The sequence below is a fragment of the Fusarium redolens genome (genome assembly GCF_020744475.1).
Source record: "Fusarium redolens strain MPI-CAGE-AT-0023 chromosome Unknown BKA55scaffold_19, whole genome shotgun sequence".
NCBI classification, from domain to species: Eukaryota; Fungi; Ascomycota; class Sordariomycetes; order Hypocreales; family Nectriaceae; genus Fusarium; species Fusarium redolens.
In genome coordinates this window covers 841753-859339 of record NW_025763682.1, presented here as the reverse complement: position 1 = coordinate 859339, position 17587 = coordinate 841753, and the positions used below count along the sequence as shown (strand labels likewise).

The window sequence follows — 17587 nt, the reverse complement described above, 5'->3', positions numbered from 1 at the left end:
GGAGCAGAGGGAGAGTATAAATTTTCATTATTCCGCCCAGCACGACTAACCTCCTCAGCACAAGAGAGAGTACTCGTGCGAGACTCTCCACCAGGACGTTAATGCGGATAACATCAGTTTGCAATTTTCTCTTAGAAGTACAGCCCACTAAGCAAACTTCTGCCCTCCAAATTGGCAGGTCGCGATCCAGAATCGGCCATTACGTCATGCCGAAGTTGCCATAATTACTAGGTTGCCGCGGCCGTCCCTTAGTGCGATACTTCGGAGTTTCCGGGTCTCCGGGATGCGGAGTTTCGGCCTCCGAATGTCCTGACTAGTGGCAACCTCCAGGGTTGACCATTCTCTTGCGACGCAGCGCTGTCAATTCTGGACGGAGCGAACAGGTAGAAGCTTTTCTCGGTGCATATAGAGCAGTCGGGTAACCGATCTATTTATGGTAATTGGCGACGAGTAGTATGAAACGGCAGGGGGAAGCCGACGACAAGGGCAGCTGACGATTTAAAATAAAAGAGTTGGTTTTCTAGCTCATCTGGCTAGACTAGCGCCAAATGGACAAGCGCAGTACGTTTCTAAAGGGGCAAACTTGGGGTAGAGATGTTATAGGTGTTGATTGGACAGAAAGGCGAAATGCAGTGCGTTTCCGCCCTACATGTTTAAGTAGGATCACAGCTACCTTATTATTAACCCTACATGGCTCTCAATACCGCATCTTCAGTCGACGAGTTGACGTCTCTTGAAATTTTGTAGTTCCTGGTCAAAGTCTGCCAAGAACTCCCGACTGCTCCAGGGGGTGATGTAGGCGTCCGGCAAATCCTGCTGCAACTACTTACCTCGCGAATAAATCTCCTCGCCATTTAGTTATCCATATTTCAGCCCTCTTTCATTCATCCACTTTTCCATCGCAAGTTCATACAGTAAGTCACCCTGCATCGAAATATCTCTTTATTAGCTTTAGTTAGGATAGTTTGGTTGCCATCTCTCAGTCAGGTTACCTACCTCCCTAATTACCTAGTATTCCTAAGGTTAGTGTTATAGATAAGTTAGTCCTTGTAGCACGTGGCATTGCCTTGCCTAAGGTTATCCTACTTATAGTAGGTGAGATTATATTTAGGATAGGTTATTTAATAGCTATATTTTTAATATATAGTATTTTATAAGGAGTTTATAAGGCCTTTTAGTTAATAGCTATAGGTACTAAAGTTTTTTAGCTATTATACCTTATTAAGGTATTGTATAAGATAAAACCTTAAAAGGCAGAGTATACATAAATAGATAGAGCAGAGTTATATGCTAAAAAAGTTATAAAGGTACTTTATTAGCAGAATACTATTCCCAGGGCTCTAGGTGCTTTGCTATATTTCCTTAAACCTATAATAACCTTCTTTAAGAGGAATATCATTATCTGAGTCCCTGCTAATAACAGGATATATATAATATAATATTAAGAGATAATAATATAAGCCTAGACACCAAGGCCAATTAGAGGGCCTAGATACTATAAGTCTCCTTTACTTAAAATAGTATATAAGGTTACTTTATTAAGATATAAATATATAAATTTATTAATAATTATTTTAGCCTAATTAAGGTTAATCTCTATACTTACAGGGGCAACTATATTCTTAAATTTATTATTAACTTTTTTAATATATAAAATCGAGCTAGATGCTAATTATTTATCTGGAGATATAAAGTAAGCTTTTAGCTTTTTTTTAAAAGGTATAATTATAAGCTTTAGATACAAAGGTGTCTTATTTGGCAATTAAGTCTTATCTTATATATATAAAACAATTAAATAATTACATGTTTCTAGCCTATATATATACTATATATTTATATATTAAAAGCTAAAAGCTAAAGTAATTCCGGTAAGTACTTCTTAGTTTTAAACTACTTATAAATGCTTAAGCTATAGTCTGTAATATAACATACCTAGTAGGGTATATAGGTTGTGCTATAAGGGACTTTAGTATAATAGTAAATATATATAACTTTAAATTATTAAAATATAAGTTTAAATCCTGCAAGTCCTATACTTCTGTACAATAAACTTTATAAAGTGCTATTAAGAACGAGCGAAGCACTAGTAGCGCAAGCAAGTAAAAAAAATAATAATGTAGTACAGTATGTATGGCGAACGGGATTTGGGAGATGCTTGGCGCATTTAGCTGGGCTGGCGCTAGGCTTGGTATAGGTATATCTATCTCTGCCTCTATTATTAAGGACAAGCCAGGATCCAACGAGCTTGGGGATTGTCTTAATCCAATAAGAAGGCAATACTAGACTATATTAAATATAAACTCTATATTAATATACCAGAATACACGGGCCACTTAGGCGGGCTAGTTATATAACACTATCTCTCTTAGGATAACTCTATTATAATAAGGTTATTAAACTTTAACCTAGTTATAATATTATAATTTAGATAAATATTAATTTATACTTTATGTAAATACTTTTTTAAATAATATATCTTACTATATATTAATTTATATAATAAGCTTATTTTATAAATAAGTAAGTATTATAACATATTATATATCTAAAAGTAGCCTACCTTATAATATTCTAAAGATTAAATAAAATAATTAAAATTAAAAAGCGTTTTTTTATTTTTATACTTTCTTAGTATATAAGTATTGAAAAAGGAATATTATTTATATTTAAATCCTTAATAGGTATATAATAAACTATATAATTTATACTTTATATAGTTATAAGTTATATTAATAACTTAATTTTTAATAAAGTTATTTATTATCTTAGACCCCTTTAATTTAGGAATTTATACTCTTATTAATTTAAATTAAGAAGCCTATATAACCCTCTTATAAAATAGCCTAATAGTTATAAATAGCCTTATTAGTATTTTACCTAGACTTAAGTAAATAGCTTAAATACTATTCTTATTACTTAATATAATTACTTTTATTATAGCTATAAAAGAAGCTAAGTATATTAACCCTTTATTAATTTTTAAATACTAGCTAGTTTTTATTATAAAATTAGCTAATAAGCTTATATATAAGTAAGTAAAAGAGTATAATATTAAGCTAATAGTCTTTTGAGCCTTTTATATTAGGTTTAAAAAAGCTATATAATAAATTACAATAAGATTGTAATAATATTTTACTTAAGAATTTACTAATAGCTTCCTTAACTTTTAGAAATAATAGCTTTTTAGTAATAAAACTATATCTAAGCTAACATATAATAGTATTGCTACTGCCTTACTGCCTGCTGCCTATAGCTAGCAGACCTAATAATAATAATAATAATAATAATAATAACCCTATTAAAATAATTTACCCTGTTATTATAGATAACGTATAACTACTACCTTACTTTAAGATAATTTCTTTATTTTTATTTACCTTAAGAATAAAGCTTTAATTAAAGCTCTAAGTAGTTATATAATTTAAACTCGTATTTAAAAGAAACTTAATACTATCTTAAGGGCTATTAAATTATTTAAGTTAAATTTATATAAGCCGTCTTAATTACTAATCCTAAAAAATATAGCTTTTTAGTAATAAATAGGCTAAATAGGTAGTTAAACTAAGAGATATAATAATAAATATAAATTAAAAATACTTTACTTATATAATATTAAACTTTCTTATAAAATAAATTAACTATTATAGTAATAAAGTAAATAGTAATAGTATTATTAGTAATAAAATAAAAATCTAAATTAGGCTTAAGCCTATTAATATATAACTTATATAATATGTTTTTTATAACCCCTTAATTAAGGTTTTATTTATATTGTTTTTAAAGCTAATAAAGGGATATTAATCTCTTTTTAATAATGATATAGCTAGACTTTTTAATAAGTCTAATTATCTTAAATAGTATAAAATATACTAAGGCTATTCCTTTACTTATAACTAATATAAATAAGTAATTTATTAATATTATAATAAGGCTAGCTATTTTATAAATAATTATATTATATAAAAATAATATATTAACTACCTAGGCCCTTATTAGGCTAACTATTATAGGTACCTATTTTGGCTAATAATAATATATTAATAATAATATTAAGAATTATATTTAAAATTATATTAGAAACCTAGTAAAATATAGCTAAGTAATAAAGTAAGGATATTATAATTATGTAAATAGTTAAATATATATACTCTTAGCCTAGTTATATTTAAAGTATTTTTATATATTATAATAATTATAAAGTAAGAAAAAAACTTAAATAACCTAGGCTAGGCTTATTATAAAAGTATTAATTATTTTTATAAATTACTTTTATAAATAAAAATAAAAATATTTAAAAATATAAAAATAATAAAAAACTACTTAGAATCTTTTAACTTAATATTTATAAAATTCCTCTAGCTTATAATTATACTTTAATATTAATTAATCTAAAAGATATTATACTTTTATAAGAGCTATAAATAGGTTATATAAAAACTTACTTTTTAACTAAGACTTACTTAATATATAATATATTTATATTAATTAGTATATAAAATAATAATAATACTTACCTTAAAGTTATAATATATACTTAATAAGACCTAAAACTTTTAGTTATTTAAATTTAGCTCTTTTAGATATATAATATTCTTTAGTTTATAATTTATAATATAATTATAATTAAATTTTAGTATTAAAATAATAAAAAAGATGTCTTAAATATATAGCTTTTGTAATTAGTTTTAAAATACTACCTTATTATTAGTAATTTTAATATTAAATATTATACTTAATAAATAAGCTAAGTTATAAATTATAGCTAAGAAATAGTAAGATAAGTATTAGAAAATAACTTTAATTTCTATAATATTTTAAATATATTAATAAACCTATATTATAATATAATTAATTTTACCTATATTAATATACTATATGTTAAAGCTATTACTAAAGATTATTTTACTATTAGCTTTATTTACTTTATATTTAACTTAACTTTCCCTTATATTAAGCTAGCCTTAATATAATTAAATAAGATTTAAGGAATAATAAAAGATAAGTTTAAATAATTTATTAAGATTATATAGCTTAAAGTAATAAAAATCCCCCTAATATATTTAACCTATATAAAGCTAAATACGCTTATATTTTTACTTATAACTCTATTAATATTAGTAGTAAAGGCAGCTAGCTAGCCTAAATAGAAAGGCAGATATCTAGCTCCCTGGTAAATAGAGGAGTATACTAGTGATGCAGCTATTTTTTAAGATATTAGAAGAAGCTCCTCTCTAGGCTTTAACTAAGAGGTCTAAATCGCCAAGAGAGACTTTATTATATAATCTATTAGGTTAAGAAGCAGTATTAGCAGGACCTTATTAATAGCTTCTCTAGCAGTAGTGCTGTTTTTAAAGCTGCCCGGTAGCTGAAATGCCCAGGAGCCTTTCAGCCTCCACCCTTACAGGTCGACAACGTTGTGTACGAAACCCAGATGCTCCGAGACAGCTGGGGTCCCGCGGACATCCGTAAACGACGGAAGTCTACCGACCCGGCGCCGACCTAATCGGTGGGCCCCGAACAACAAAGATCTCTTGCCTATCTTGGCTAACATACTTAGCATACTTACAAAGATCAAGGAAGGCATGTTTAAAGGGGGCAAGGTCTTCAGGGGTATTGATTATTTACCCTAGGACCTTTTGGTGTGTCGCTGACTAAAGCGAGGAGGTAAATACTCGATACTGTCTTTCTCCTCTATATTGCTTTATGAGGCTAAACTGATTCTTACTCATGCTAATTAAATTTTAATATCCACAGTTATCCACGTTCACTGATGTACTTCTTTGAGAGACCCCTTCCATGCGTTGACCGGCGTTACCCACTGGCCCAACAATATATTAGAGTTTCAAGGCGATAGACTAGGCATGTCGCATGGCGACGTTAGGCAAATATGGGATGCCAAGGAAAATGGATACGTGCGCATGGAACATCATGCGACTGTCAAGGTTCGTCTAGTGTTCTATCATTGTTTTCGGGCTGTGTGACTGTCGTGATTTGCGTCCCCGCGAGGAGTCAGAAGATACTGCAAAAGGCTACATGAACGTTGATATTCGACGTTCTCGTCCCTCCTGGAAACCGTTAAAATTGGAAATGCGCTATCGTTTGGATCAGCAATCCTGAACAGCCTCAACTTGAGGGAATCTCTACCTCGGCCCACGGCGGCTGGAAAATATGGGACAAGGTGAATGCGTGGAATGTTGGTAGCGACGCTTTCAGGGTCAAGTACTTCTAAGATATCAAGCCTGCCGGAAGGCACTCTCCCGACATTACCAGCGATGATGGCGGCGGCTTCGCCCCTCTCGGTCAATACGAACTCCGCCCGACTGCAGCGATAGCCTCGATGATAGGTACCTCTAGGTGTATTTAAGCCTATCGCACCCCACCGTACGCCTGCCCAGTTACCATGAATACGCCCGCTCGTCGTAGGTTCACTGGCCCCGAGCAACGGCCGCTGCATTCTCGGGCGGAAAATTCCACGGCGGAGAAGCCATCACTGTTCGAGATATCACAAAGGAGCACATTACTAAAATACCATTAAGCCTATATCTGGGCATTAATTAATAATAGATAGAAGAAGAAGCTGAATAAGTATTATAATAAACTTAGTAAATCTTCCTTATTTATAATAGTAATAATTCTTTATTTTAAGTTTAGGATTAGCTAGCTAGAGGCTATTAGGGTCTTTAAGGAGTAACTAGACTAGGTTTATAATAATAAGGTTAAAATTAAAAATTACTTTACTTATTAGTATAACAAGAGCCAGGGATAGTATAAGGAAATATAATATAGTGCTAAGGGCAATAGGTTAAGAGGATAACCGGTATGCGTAATAGATTAATAATAAGATAAAGAAAGCGTTTGCGAGGTATAGTAGTATTGGCAAGCTTAAAAGGTATTTCTATCTTAAGCTATAAGATATATAAGATGCTATCCAATAGTGGAGAGACTATAAGGCTTTATTTCCTTTATTAAATAATTATGCTTTGAATAGTTTTGCTATTCTAGCGATGGCAAGTGATTGCAGGAGGCAATTTACCCTAGCGAAGCTGATGCTGACGCTGACGTCTCAGAGGCTCTAGATGAGCTCTGATACATTAAACGCGTTTAATATCTCAATCACTGGATAAGTCAGGGCGGAGTACAGTTGGGCAGCTGGATGGGTAGCTGACTCCTGGTGTACACGAGGGGGATGACTTTGCGTAAAGGTTTTTACTCACGGGATTAATATAGGGCACCAAATAAATCAAATAAATCAACTTTGGGCTCGAGGGCCGTCCATCTAAACTCAGGCACCAGCACAACTAGTCGGTCTAGTCGGACTTAGGCACCAGCTTCCTGCAGCAATTTCAGTGTTAAAGCGTGTTATGTAGCTACTGTATCCTCTGCATTAGTCAATTGTGGGTTAAAACTGGTAAATCTCTGTCTTTATCAATGCCCATAAATTCGTCATAGGGTTCAAACATCTGTTAAAGCTAATCAATTTTATAATAAGATAAAAGATGGTTTAATACTACACCTCTAGGTAATATTAAGGGCTACTTTATTTTAAACTTAACTTATATCTAAATCAGAGTGTCTTGTTTCAGTGCTTTTCTCGGAAAGATTAGAAGGATTGTACCGCATTAGGTCCGTTGCATAGCAGTTGCAAGAAATGTAATTTAACAAGGATTAGAAAGTATATTTCACTAATATTAACTTTGTTAGTTTTATATAATTAACATAAGGTTCCTTTTAACAGGGTAGGTTTAAATTACAATTTTCTAATACGAGGTTCACTCTGTAATTAGGTATAATACAAATTCACCGCCTTTGGACCGCTTTGAGAAGTTGCAAGTATTTAAGACAACCAACTCGCTGTTCTTCGTAAATCTTTCTAGTCACATCTGCTATCACTATCACAATCATCACTACTATACTGTTATTAACAATTATCACCACTTTTGCTAGCTGGTAAGCTGGACCATATCACCATGTTCGCGTAGCCCACAGCTAACTCAAGGACTCCAGGAATGAAGCTTCTAGCAGTTGTAGCCACGGCCTTAGCCATCTTCTCTACCGCTGAGGCCCAGACTATTCAGGTCGGTTGTCGCGCTCTTGATACCAAGAACGACGGTCTTCTGACTGAGCTTCTCCATAACCCATCAGCCCGTGGGGCCGCCGACTCAGACCTGCGTTATGGATTTTGGGATGCAAGGTGGCGAGAGTGCTGCAACAGCTATAAATGCGAAAGATACTACACGTTTAGCTACAACCACCCATATCCTTGGGCCTACAAGCAGGGCAGGGCAACTATTCGCGGTCAACAGTTCGACTTTGCTTGCGTTAACTGGCGTACAGGAGCCTGTAAATGAGTAGGATCGAGATATTGGTTGCCTTTATCAAGACACAACTCCCACTCAGGTATTCTGGTCGGTGACAGGGCCTACTATGACGTGTAGGCTAACCAAAACTCTGGAAATTAAGATGGATTTTCGATACTCGTGATGGGCACCGTTCCATGATACGGTGATCCGCGCCACTCGCCGATGCTGAATTCATCGCCAATGGAGAAATTGGGAGTCATTGGTAGATTGAATAACTAGTCAATTTTAATTGCAATCTCGTTTTTAAATATCATTTATCTCTTATCTTCGAGTAGGTCACCTAGGAATTACCTTCCATATAAAGAGACTCTAAGTAACCTCATCTACTACTCTGGTGTCAAACACCAGTTCCATTGATAACGGGCCTTGGCTTCCATCGATGGAAACCGCACTCAGACCATTGGAGAATATTGGGAACGAAGTATCACAACCTGAGCGTCTTTCTTTGTTACAGAAATAGACCGTGCTTGCGGGTCTGTCTCTCCAGCAGCCATGGGCTCATTCATTTCTTCCAGAGACCAAACGTGAAAACGGCTCGTTGGCCCATTATACATTACAGCGCTATCTTCTCCAATACCAACCTGAAACGAGATATCGTTTTCTGAAGCTTGATAGGCAATACCAGTTGCTGTGGAGCTGGAGCTTATCGTTGGGTTGTTAATAGAAGGAGCTTGAGCCAGGGCCGAACTCTTCTTGGGGTGTGGTTGAGGGTCCTGAACATTTTGCTCTTAGGGCCTAGATGAAGTACTACGAGGATTACAAAGAGACGCTTTAAACCGTTTAAGGCGATTATGGGCATATAGCAGTTGTGACTTAGCCAAGTCTTAGAACACGGAATATGGCTAGATTAAGCCTAAAAATATAGTAAATATATATAATAGTAATATAATAGCAGGGTTTAATAAGTCTTGTATAAGTATTTTATAGGTTTTTATAGGCTATAATTAATTAGTTATTTATAAGGCTTAAATAGCCTTATAATTAATAGCTCTAATTTAATAAAAAAGATAATATTAAAAGGTATTTAGTTATATACTTAGAGCTTGTTTATAAAGGCTATTACTATAACTAGCTATACTTAAAACTAGAAATTATCTTAAAAGGAAAAAAGTTATAAAAGTATTGGTTTTTTAATAAATTCTAATTAGTAGGGAATTAGTATTATATTATATCTCTAAATAATTAACTAATAATTATATAACTCTTAAGTAATTAAAAGATATTTATTTACCTTAAATAAAGCTTTATAATATATTAAATATAAGAGTTATTATTTTAAATAGTTATAAAAGCTATATATAAGTAAATCTTTTTAAGTTTTAATTATAAAGTCTCTTATTATAAAATTATTAATAAGTATTTAAGGTAAGTAAATAGCTATACACTTTTTAAATTCTTAATTTAAATTATTACTTTTTACTAATTTTACTTTATATATTTTTATATATAAGATTACTTAGTTATATACTTTATTATATATATTTAATTAATTACATTATAACTTAAGTAAATTTAACTTTTACTAACTAACTTATATAAAACTTAATATAATTCCTTTAATTCTAACTTTAATAAAATTTCTATAAAACCCTATCTTTACCTTATATTTATCTAACTCTCCTTAATAGCTATACTCTTATAGTTTAAGACTATAACCAGGCTAGTCTTTACTAATATAAAGGCAGCTCTCTAGTAATATTAGCTGCCCTTATAGATATATTAAGAAGCTACTTTTTATATATAATTAAGTTACTTATAAAGGCAGTAAGAAAAGCTACTTTATTTAATTAAAGAATATAAACTTCTATTAAGGCTAGTTTTAAGTTTTTAAGACTTAATAACTTATTACTAATTTAATTTAAATTAATTAAATTAATATAATATCTTTCTTTTATATAATTAATTAATTAAATTAGGTTATAATTAAGAATAGTTATTTTAATATAATTAAATCTGCTTTTTAATAAGAAGTTTTTTATAATAATAATAATAATTATATATATTATTTAAAGGTTTTTTTATTAATTACCTTTAGGGCAGGCCTAATACTTAAATAGAAATTATATTTAATTATATAATAATTAAAATTATATAACTATAAGTTATTTTATATAATAAGTATTAAAATAATATAATTATTATAATATTAATAATAAAGGTTAAAAAATAAAAAGTTAAATTAAATAAAAAAAATTTTAAGTTTATAAGTTAGCCTTAAAAGGTATATCTAAATATCTCTAGAATTTAATAAAATTTAAATATTTATTACCTTTATAGCTAGTAAAGCTTTATTAAGTTAAATGATTATAATTAGCTGCCTTTATTATAGCCTAAACCTAGCTATATATATACTAGCTAAAAAGCCCTGCTTATTAGCTAGCCCTAACCTTTTTCCTATAACCTACCTAAAAGGCTAAGATACTTTAAGTCAGTTTTCAGTATAACAGACTAAGGCCATAATTGCATGCCTACTCTTTCATCGACCTCTGCTGCCACGCTTCTATTATCTATCACGCAGTAAGTCATCTAACCTAACTTCTAACCGCAACCGCTAACAGCGTCACAGCTATACTATTACAATGCCTATTTAAAGAAGCCTATAGCTACTTAATAAGGCCTTTTATATTAAAATGCCTAACTTAATCCCTTATTTTATAATAGCTCTAAAAGACTATAAATATAATAATAAGCTTTATATTATATTAATAAATATTAAAAAGATTTAAAATAAAACAAATATTATTACTTTTATTAAATAAGCTATTTTAAGCTATAAGGTTTTTTTACTTATATATTATTATAAAGAATTAATAATTTTTAAAGGCTATTTTAAGGAAGGGATTAAGCTATTATAAAAGCTAAAATAATTCCTTATAATAAAAAAGCTTATAAAAATAAGTAATAAGGAATTTATTAAAGACTTTAAATTAAGGATTTTAATTAAAAACCTATATAAATAATAGCTTAATAATATAAAGGAATAGTTAATAAAGCTAATAAAGGCTATAAAGCTAATTAAAGCTAATAAAGACTAGGCTAGTTATAGTTTTAAATTATAAAAGTATAAAATTAAAAGGAATAGTATATTATAATATCTAAAATAGAAGTAAGGTAATTATAAGATTTAAGAAAATAAAAGAAATATATTAAGTTTTATATAAGTTTAATTACTTAATTAAAATAGTAATTATATTATTAAGGCAAATAAACCTTATTTAATTTTAATTTTTATAATAATAGCTTAATATAAAGGTCTTACTATTTAAATTATTAATAAAAAAGCTAAAAAGTTTAATAGCCTTATATAAAGTTAATAATAAGAGGGAAAAAAAGAAATTCTTAATTTATAATTTCTAAGTTAGTTAGAACTAGAGATATTATTAAATTTCTAAGAAATTAGCTATTTTTAATATTAATTTTTAGCTTAAATTAATAAGTATTTTAATAATAAAAAACACCAGGCTTATAATACTAATACTATATTAATTATTAATATAATAGTAAAGAAATACTATTTTATTATAAACTAAGATATAATGGTTGGGGTTTTAAACAGAAAAGCTAGTCTATACTAGGTTTATAATTATAAGTTATATAGGGCATTTAGACTAAGTAAGTTAGGTATTATATCTCTTAATAGTTAAGTAATATATATTAGGCTTATTAATATACTGAAATCTTATTAATAGCTAGTTAGCTAGAATTTATAAAAGTATTAATAAATATAATTTATATATTAAGTATAATTATAAAGTAATTATTAAATTACTAAGTAATTCTAGGAATTACTAATAATTTTAGTATATTTATTATAACTATATTATAGTAATTATAAATAAAATCTTTTAGTCTATAATAATTATATATACTTAGTAGAAATTTATAAGATGTATATAACACAACTGCTAAGATTGTAATATAAAAGGTATATATACTATAATAATATTAATTTACTATATTATAACCCTCTTTTTAAATAATTATAATTAACTAAATTTAGGACTAGGATAAAAGGGTATTATAAGATAAGAGATAAAAATAGCTTAAGATTAATATATAATTACTATTAATAAGTAATATTAAAAGTATTTTCTTTATATTACTTGCTTTTTTAAAAGAAAAACATAATAAAGATAAAGAATTAATTAATATTATAATATTTTGTTTTTACTTTACTTTTAACCTTATAAGAGGCTATGTAGCTATTTAGCTTTTTTATTAATAATTTAAATAAAAAGACCTCTATAGCAGGCTATTATAATAAAAGTTAATATTAAATAAGGTTATCTGCCTTAATAATGTAATTACTGCCTTAATTAAGTAATATAAATACTAGCTATAAGTTTACCTCTTAATAGCTAAATTAACCTTCTTCCTTTAACTTACTTAAAAGACTACTCCTTAATTAGGCTTTATAATATACTATGCCTAATTTATTTATTATAAAATATATTACCTAACCTAAAATTTCCTTTATTAAGTATACTTACTAATATTAATTATAATTACTATTATAATACCTATTTATAATAGCCTATAGCCTAATTAAGGCTATTATATAACTAATTATAATCTTATTAATATAATTAAACTAGCCTTAAAGTAAGCTATAAGTAGAAATTAATATATATTATATATAATAACTATAATTATTAAAAAGGAAATCTAGCCTAATTAAAATAGCTATTTTTAAATATAACTTACTTAAGTTAATTAGTTATATAAATTTAAATTACCTAAGAGATACAATATTTCTAGGTTAAATTAATTAAAAGCTATTTAAATTAAAAAAGTTAAAAAATGCCTTAAGGTATAATTAGCTTTTAATAATAAAAGAGGCAGCTTTCCTTACAGCCTTTATAAGCCTAAACCTAGCCTAATATAAAAAATAGCTTATTAATATAATTATAAAAGTAAAATAGGTATTTTATTTCCTCCTTATTATATATAAATAAGGGGAGTTTATATATAGAGTTTTAAGGTAAATATAAAATAAAAACAGGGTTTTATAAAGGAATTATATTAGGTTTATATATATAAGTTAGCTAATAAAAGTTAAATTGACCTTTAATAAATAAATATATATAATATAGTATATAACTAATTAATTATATATATAAAAATAAAGTAAAATTAGTAAAAAAGTAATAATTTAAACTAGGGTTATTTTATTTATATTTCTTATATAAAACTTAGTTTTAAAAGAATATAAACTTAGTATTAATTATATAAAATAAAGAAGTAATATTTATTAAAAAAAATAAAAATAAAAATAAAATATAATAATTAAGGTTTTTAAACAGGTAAACTAGTCTATACTAGGTTTATATTTACAAATTATATAAGGCATAATACTAAGCATTATAAAGTATTATATCTCTTAATAATTAAGTAATATATATTAGGCTTATTAATATAAAGATACTTTATTAATAGCTAGTAAGCTAAGTTTTATAAAAGTATTAATAAATATATTTTATATACTTAAAAATAATTACTACTTAAAAAGGCAGTTATTAAGTAATTCTTAGGGTTATTAGTAATTCCTAAGAATTACTGGTGTTTTTAGTTAGATCTTGGTGACTAGATCTTAGCAGTTACTTATGGAATCCCTTAGTGTATAGTGATTACCTGTAATTTAGAAAGAAAATATAGGGTATATATAACGTAACTACTAGGATTATAATATAAGATATATAATTAATATAAATTAATATTAATATATTTATAAGAAAAGTATTTATTATATATATAAAAAGTATTTAAAGTTAGGGGCTATTAAAACAGGTATTTTTTAATAAGTATTATATTATTATTATATATATTAAATACTAAAAGTAGCTAGGATTATTAATAAGACTGTAGTAATTTAAGTACTTATTAATAATACTTATTATAATAATATTAATATTAATAATAACTTAATTCCAAGAGTAAATACTAATATAAGATATATTAATTATTTAAGCTTTAATACTAAGGGTTAGTATTTAATACTAAGTAAAATAAGTAATATTAAAAAAGTAATAATAAAACATAAAGGAGTAGCTATAATAAAGATAATTAAGAAGTAAATAAAAATATTATAATATAAAGTAATATATTACTACTTAATTAAGTAATTTAAAGTAATAATTATATTAATTAGGTATAAAATATATTATAATAAGTTAATATAAAATATATAAGCTAGTATATTATAAGACTAGGTTAATAAATAGGATAATTAATAATAAATTATATTAATAACTAGATTAGGGATTAAAGTTAATTTTAGGGGTATTATTAATATAATTTATATAAGCGTATTATTTAAACTAATTTATTTTATTAGTAAATAGGCAAAGTGTTACGATTCGTGCCCGTAACAGCGTTATAAGGCTCTATAAGGCAGCTGTGGCACACCTATAATTGCTTGCATAGCGATTATGGCCCGATCTTTTGCCCTGTGGCTTAACGGCTTGTGCAACCGTTACACAAAGGCAGTTAATAAAAAGATAAGATTATAGACTTAATAATTATAATAAATAAAAAGGCAAGCTAGGTAAATAAGTTTAATAATAATATTAATTATATAAACTAAAAGGAAGTTAAATTATTTATAAAAAACAAGGGCTATTAGCACTTAGTACTTAGGTAATTTTTTAATAGGGTTAGACTTTATTATAATAATATATAAGTAAAATACTATAATTAGTATTTAAACCATCATCTTGCTTCCAATTGTGCGGCGATATAATGATGTTCTCCATGGCCTCTGGGGTCATGATGCGTAATGTTGCGCGGGAGAATACCCGCTTTGTTTGCGATATGGTATAGATCTGTGTACAAGCCACGTATACTTTTTGGTATTACCGATAAGCCTGGTGTTTGTATGGTATGAATAGGCGGGTCGAGCTTCATCAGACTCGCAGTGGTATAAAACTTCTTGCTTGGCGACTGACGACGTCGTTTCCCAGACGGTGGGTCCCCAGCGTTCTTCAGACTCTCGGCAAAGGATGATGCAGCTTTTCTGAACTGCATGACATGGGCATCTTGTGGCGCGCGAGGTGTTGCGTCCAGATCAATGGGCACTGTCAATGGCCGTTTCGGGCCTCTTGTAGGACTGGACATTGGACTGGGGTAGTCGGCTTCATTGTCGCGCTTGCGCTTCAAGGACGGGCTGGAGTTGCTTTCTGCTACTTCGTTGATCCACGCTTCAATTACTGAGGTTTGCATGATGCGTTGTGCTGATATGGCATAATCGGTTTGTACGTTGGTGTTAGTTTGAGGATTGAAGACGTTATGATGGAGTTTTGGAATTAATCGAAGTGACGTTGCGGGACAACTATAGACCTAGCTTAATGGGGAAAACGCGTGTGTCAGCAGCTTTAATTGGTCCTTGAAGCCCCTCACAAACTGAGGGCATAATAGTTCTGCCACGGCGACAGCATAACGTATTATAAAAAAACATGCAATTGCAAAAGATCGCTTTGCGCTGGCACGTCTTTTCCGCATCTTTTTTCGATGAAAGATAAGCGATTTACGTATAAACAGACCGTTCTAGCTCCCCGCGACAGAAATTGAGCTCGACGCTAAACCCCAAGCGGCCTGGTCCGTCATCCCCGCCAGCAACATTGTTTCCAGGCAGCTAGCTATTGATCACTGTTATAGGGTATTTGGCTAGAGGAAACAATCGCTGTTATCAGTGAGGTATAGCTATAATTCTTATTATTTAGCTATAGTAATATATGATATATAAGAGAATCTAGTAAAGAAATAATTTAAGGCACTTTAAGGGAGATTATAATTATATAGGTACAGTCTCTAATATTACAGCTTAAGAAGTGAAATGTCCCCTTATTATATTTTATTTTATTTTATAACATGCTTTATACCACGCCAAGCTGAGGTCTTTAAGGGCAGATATAATATAATACAGATTTCAAGACTTCCTTTTATAATGCAAATAATATATATATCTAGTTCTTCAACTCTTAAGAATATCAAGCATAAATATCTTTTCATAAACGAGGTGCAGAGTCATGGTTTGTTTATCTCACGCGAGAGCTACATTTAGTAATCCTCCGATGTGTAGAGTACGGTTTCCCCATTATCAGCCGCCATGTCTTTCGCTATTCTAGTGGTAACTCGTCAGGGCTTATAGGACTATGTGCGTGTTGCTAGTTGAGAAAGACCCCGACGACAATGCTATTCTGGGAGAGGAACACTGCTCGTTTGAGTTATATGACTGTCAACCTTGAAGATTTGACTTTGGCCGACTGAGTCGGCTCCTGCTAGGGTCTTGAGGCTGTAGTGTGAAAGGTGATGATGGCTTAAATCGAGAAGGGTGGCGTTGTTGTGTTTCTGTTGGATGAAAAGTCCAGGTAAACTATTGTAATTAAGAGTGCATAATAATTTAAGAGGTTTACATAATAGTTGAAACACGGGATCAGCCTGGAATAATTCGTATTTGCTGTTACAAACATGATGTTGAACTGCCCGATTGGTGTTACTGCAATGTGTCATCGTGTAGAGTTCAGATTCTGGTATTGTCTGGTATGCTTGGACAAATGCAAGATTTAACAAGGGATAGGGTCGACACACTTCACAAACATAACTAGCTCACATATTTATCCCTGTGGCTTTCGGATTGTGGTATTCCCCAATAGAGTCTTTTAATAAAGTGTTTCAACTGCGAAGTTTTGAGATTTGCATGCTTCTAACCTGACTTACAGGCTTTTTAAAGAGATGGAAATGACCGGTTGTAACGAAGCAGGGAGACTACGTACATACGCCCGGCCATAGTGCCAGCCGACAGATATGGCTAATCACATGGGGCTGAGGCTGAAATGAGGCCTGCTAACTCCGCTCACTCCTGTGAAGTGCCTGCTGTTCGGATTCCGGAACGAGCCAATCATATCATGCCACCACTACAAGACTGATGAGAAGGAGGCTTGCTGATAAAGTAACTGGCCAAGACCTGACACAGACCCCACATCCCATCTCGCTGACAAAGTAAGCCACTCAGAATCTAGTACCAGAAATTCACGGGTTCGGAGGCAAAGCCTGATTAAGTATCTGGCAATTAAAAAAAGCACTTTAAAAACCCACAGAGCTTTATTTATGTTTATCCTTCTCAGCATAGCTGTCACAACATTGACTACTAATCTGCGTTCGCTTGTCTTTTGCTGGAACAGCTGACGTACCACCTCTCCCCTATAACAAGCCGACAAAGAATCACATCA

The 17587-nt window shown here is 29.9% G+C and overlaps 2 protein-coding genes across 2 annotated transcripts; one reads left to right on the top strand and one right to left on the bottom strand.

Annotated features, from left to right (window-relative positions):
• Positions 1-8006: 8006 nt before the first annotated feature.
• On the top strand, positions 8007-8348 carry BKA55DRAFT_523766 (uncharacterized protein; the record flags this gene model as incomplete). Its single annotated transcript, XM_046188667.1, has 1 exon — positions 8007-8348. The coding sequence occupies one exon, from the start codon at positions 8007-8009 to the stop codon at positions 8346-8348; it is 342 nt and encodes a 113-aa protein (XP_046044038.1).
• A 6664-nt stretch (positions 8349-15012) lies between these two features.
• BKA55DRAFT_581042 (uncharacterized protein) lies at positions 15013-15644 on the bottom strand. Its single transcript, XM_046194015.1, has one exon. It carries the CDS (start codon positions 15576-15578, stop codon positions 15069-15071), a length of 510 nt encoding a protein of 169 aa, XP_046044037.1. The 5' UTR covers positions 15579-15644; the 3' UTR covers positions 15013-15068.
• Between the last annotated feature and the right edge of the window lie 1943 nt (positions 15645-17587).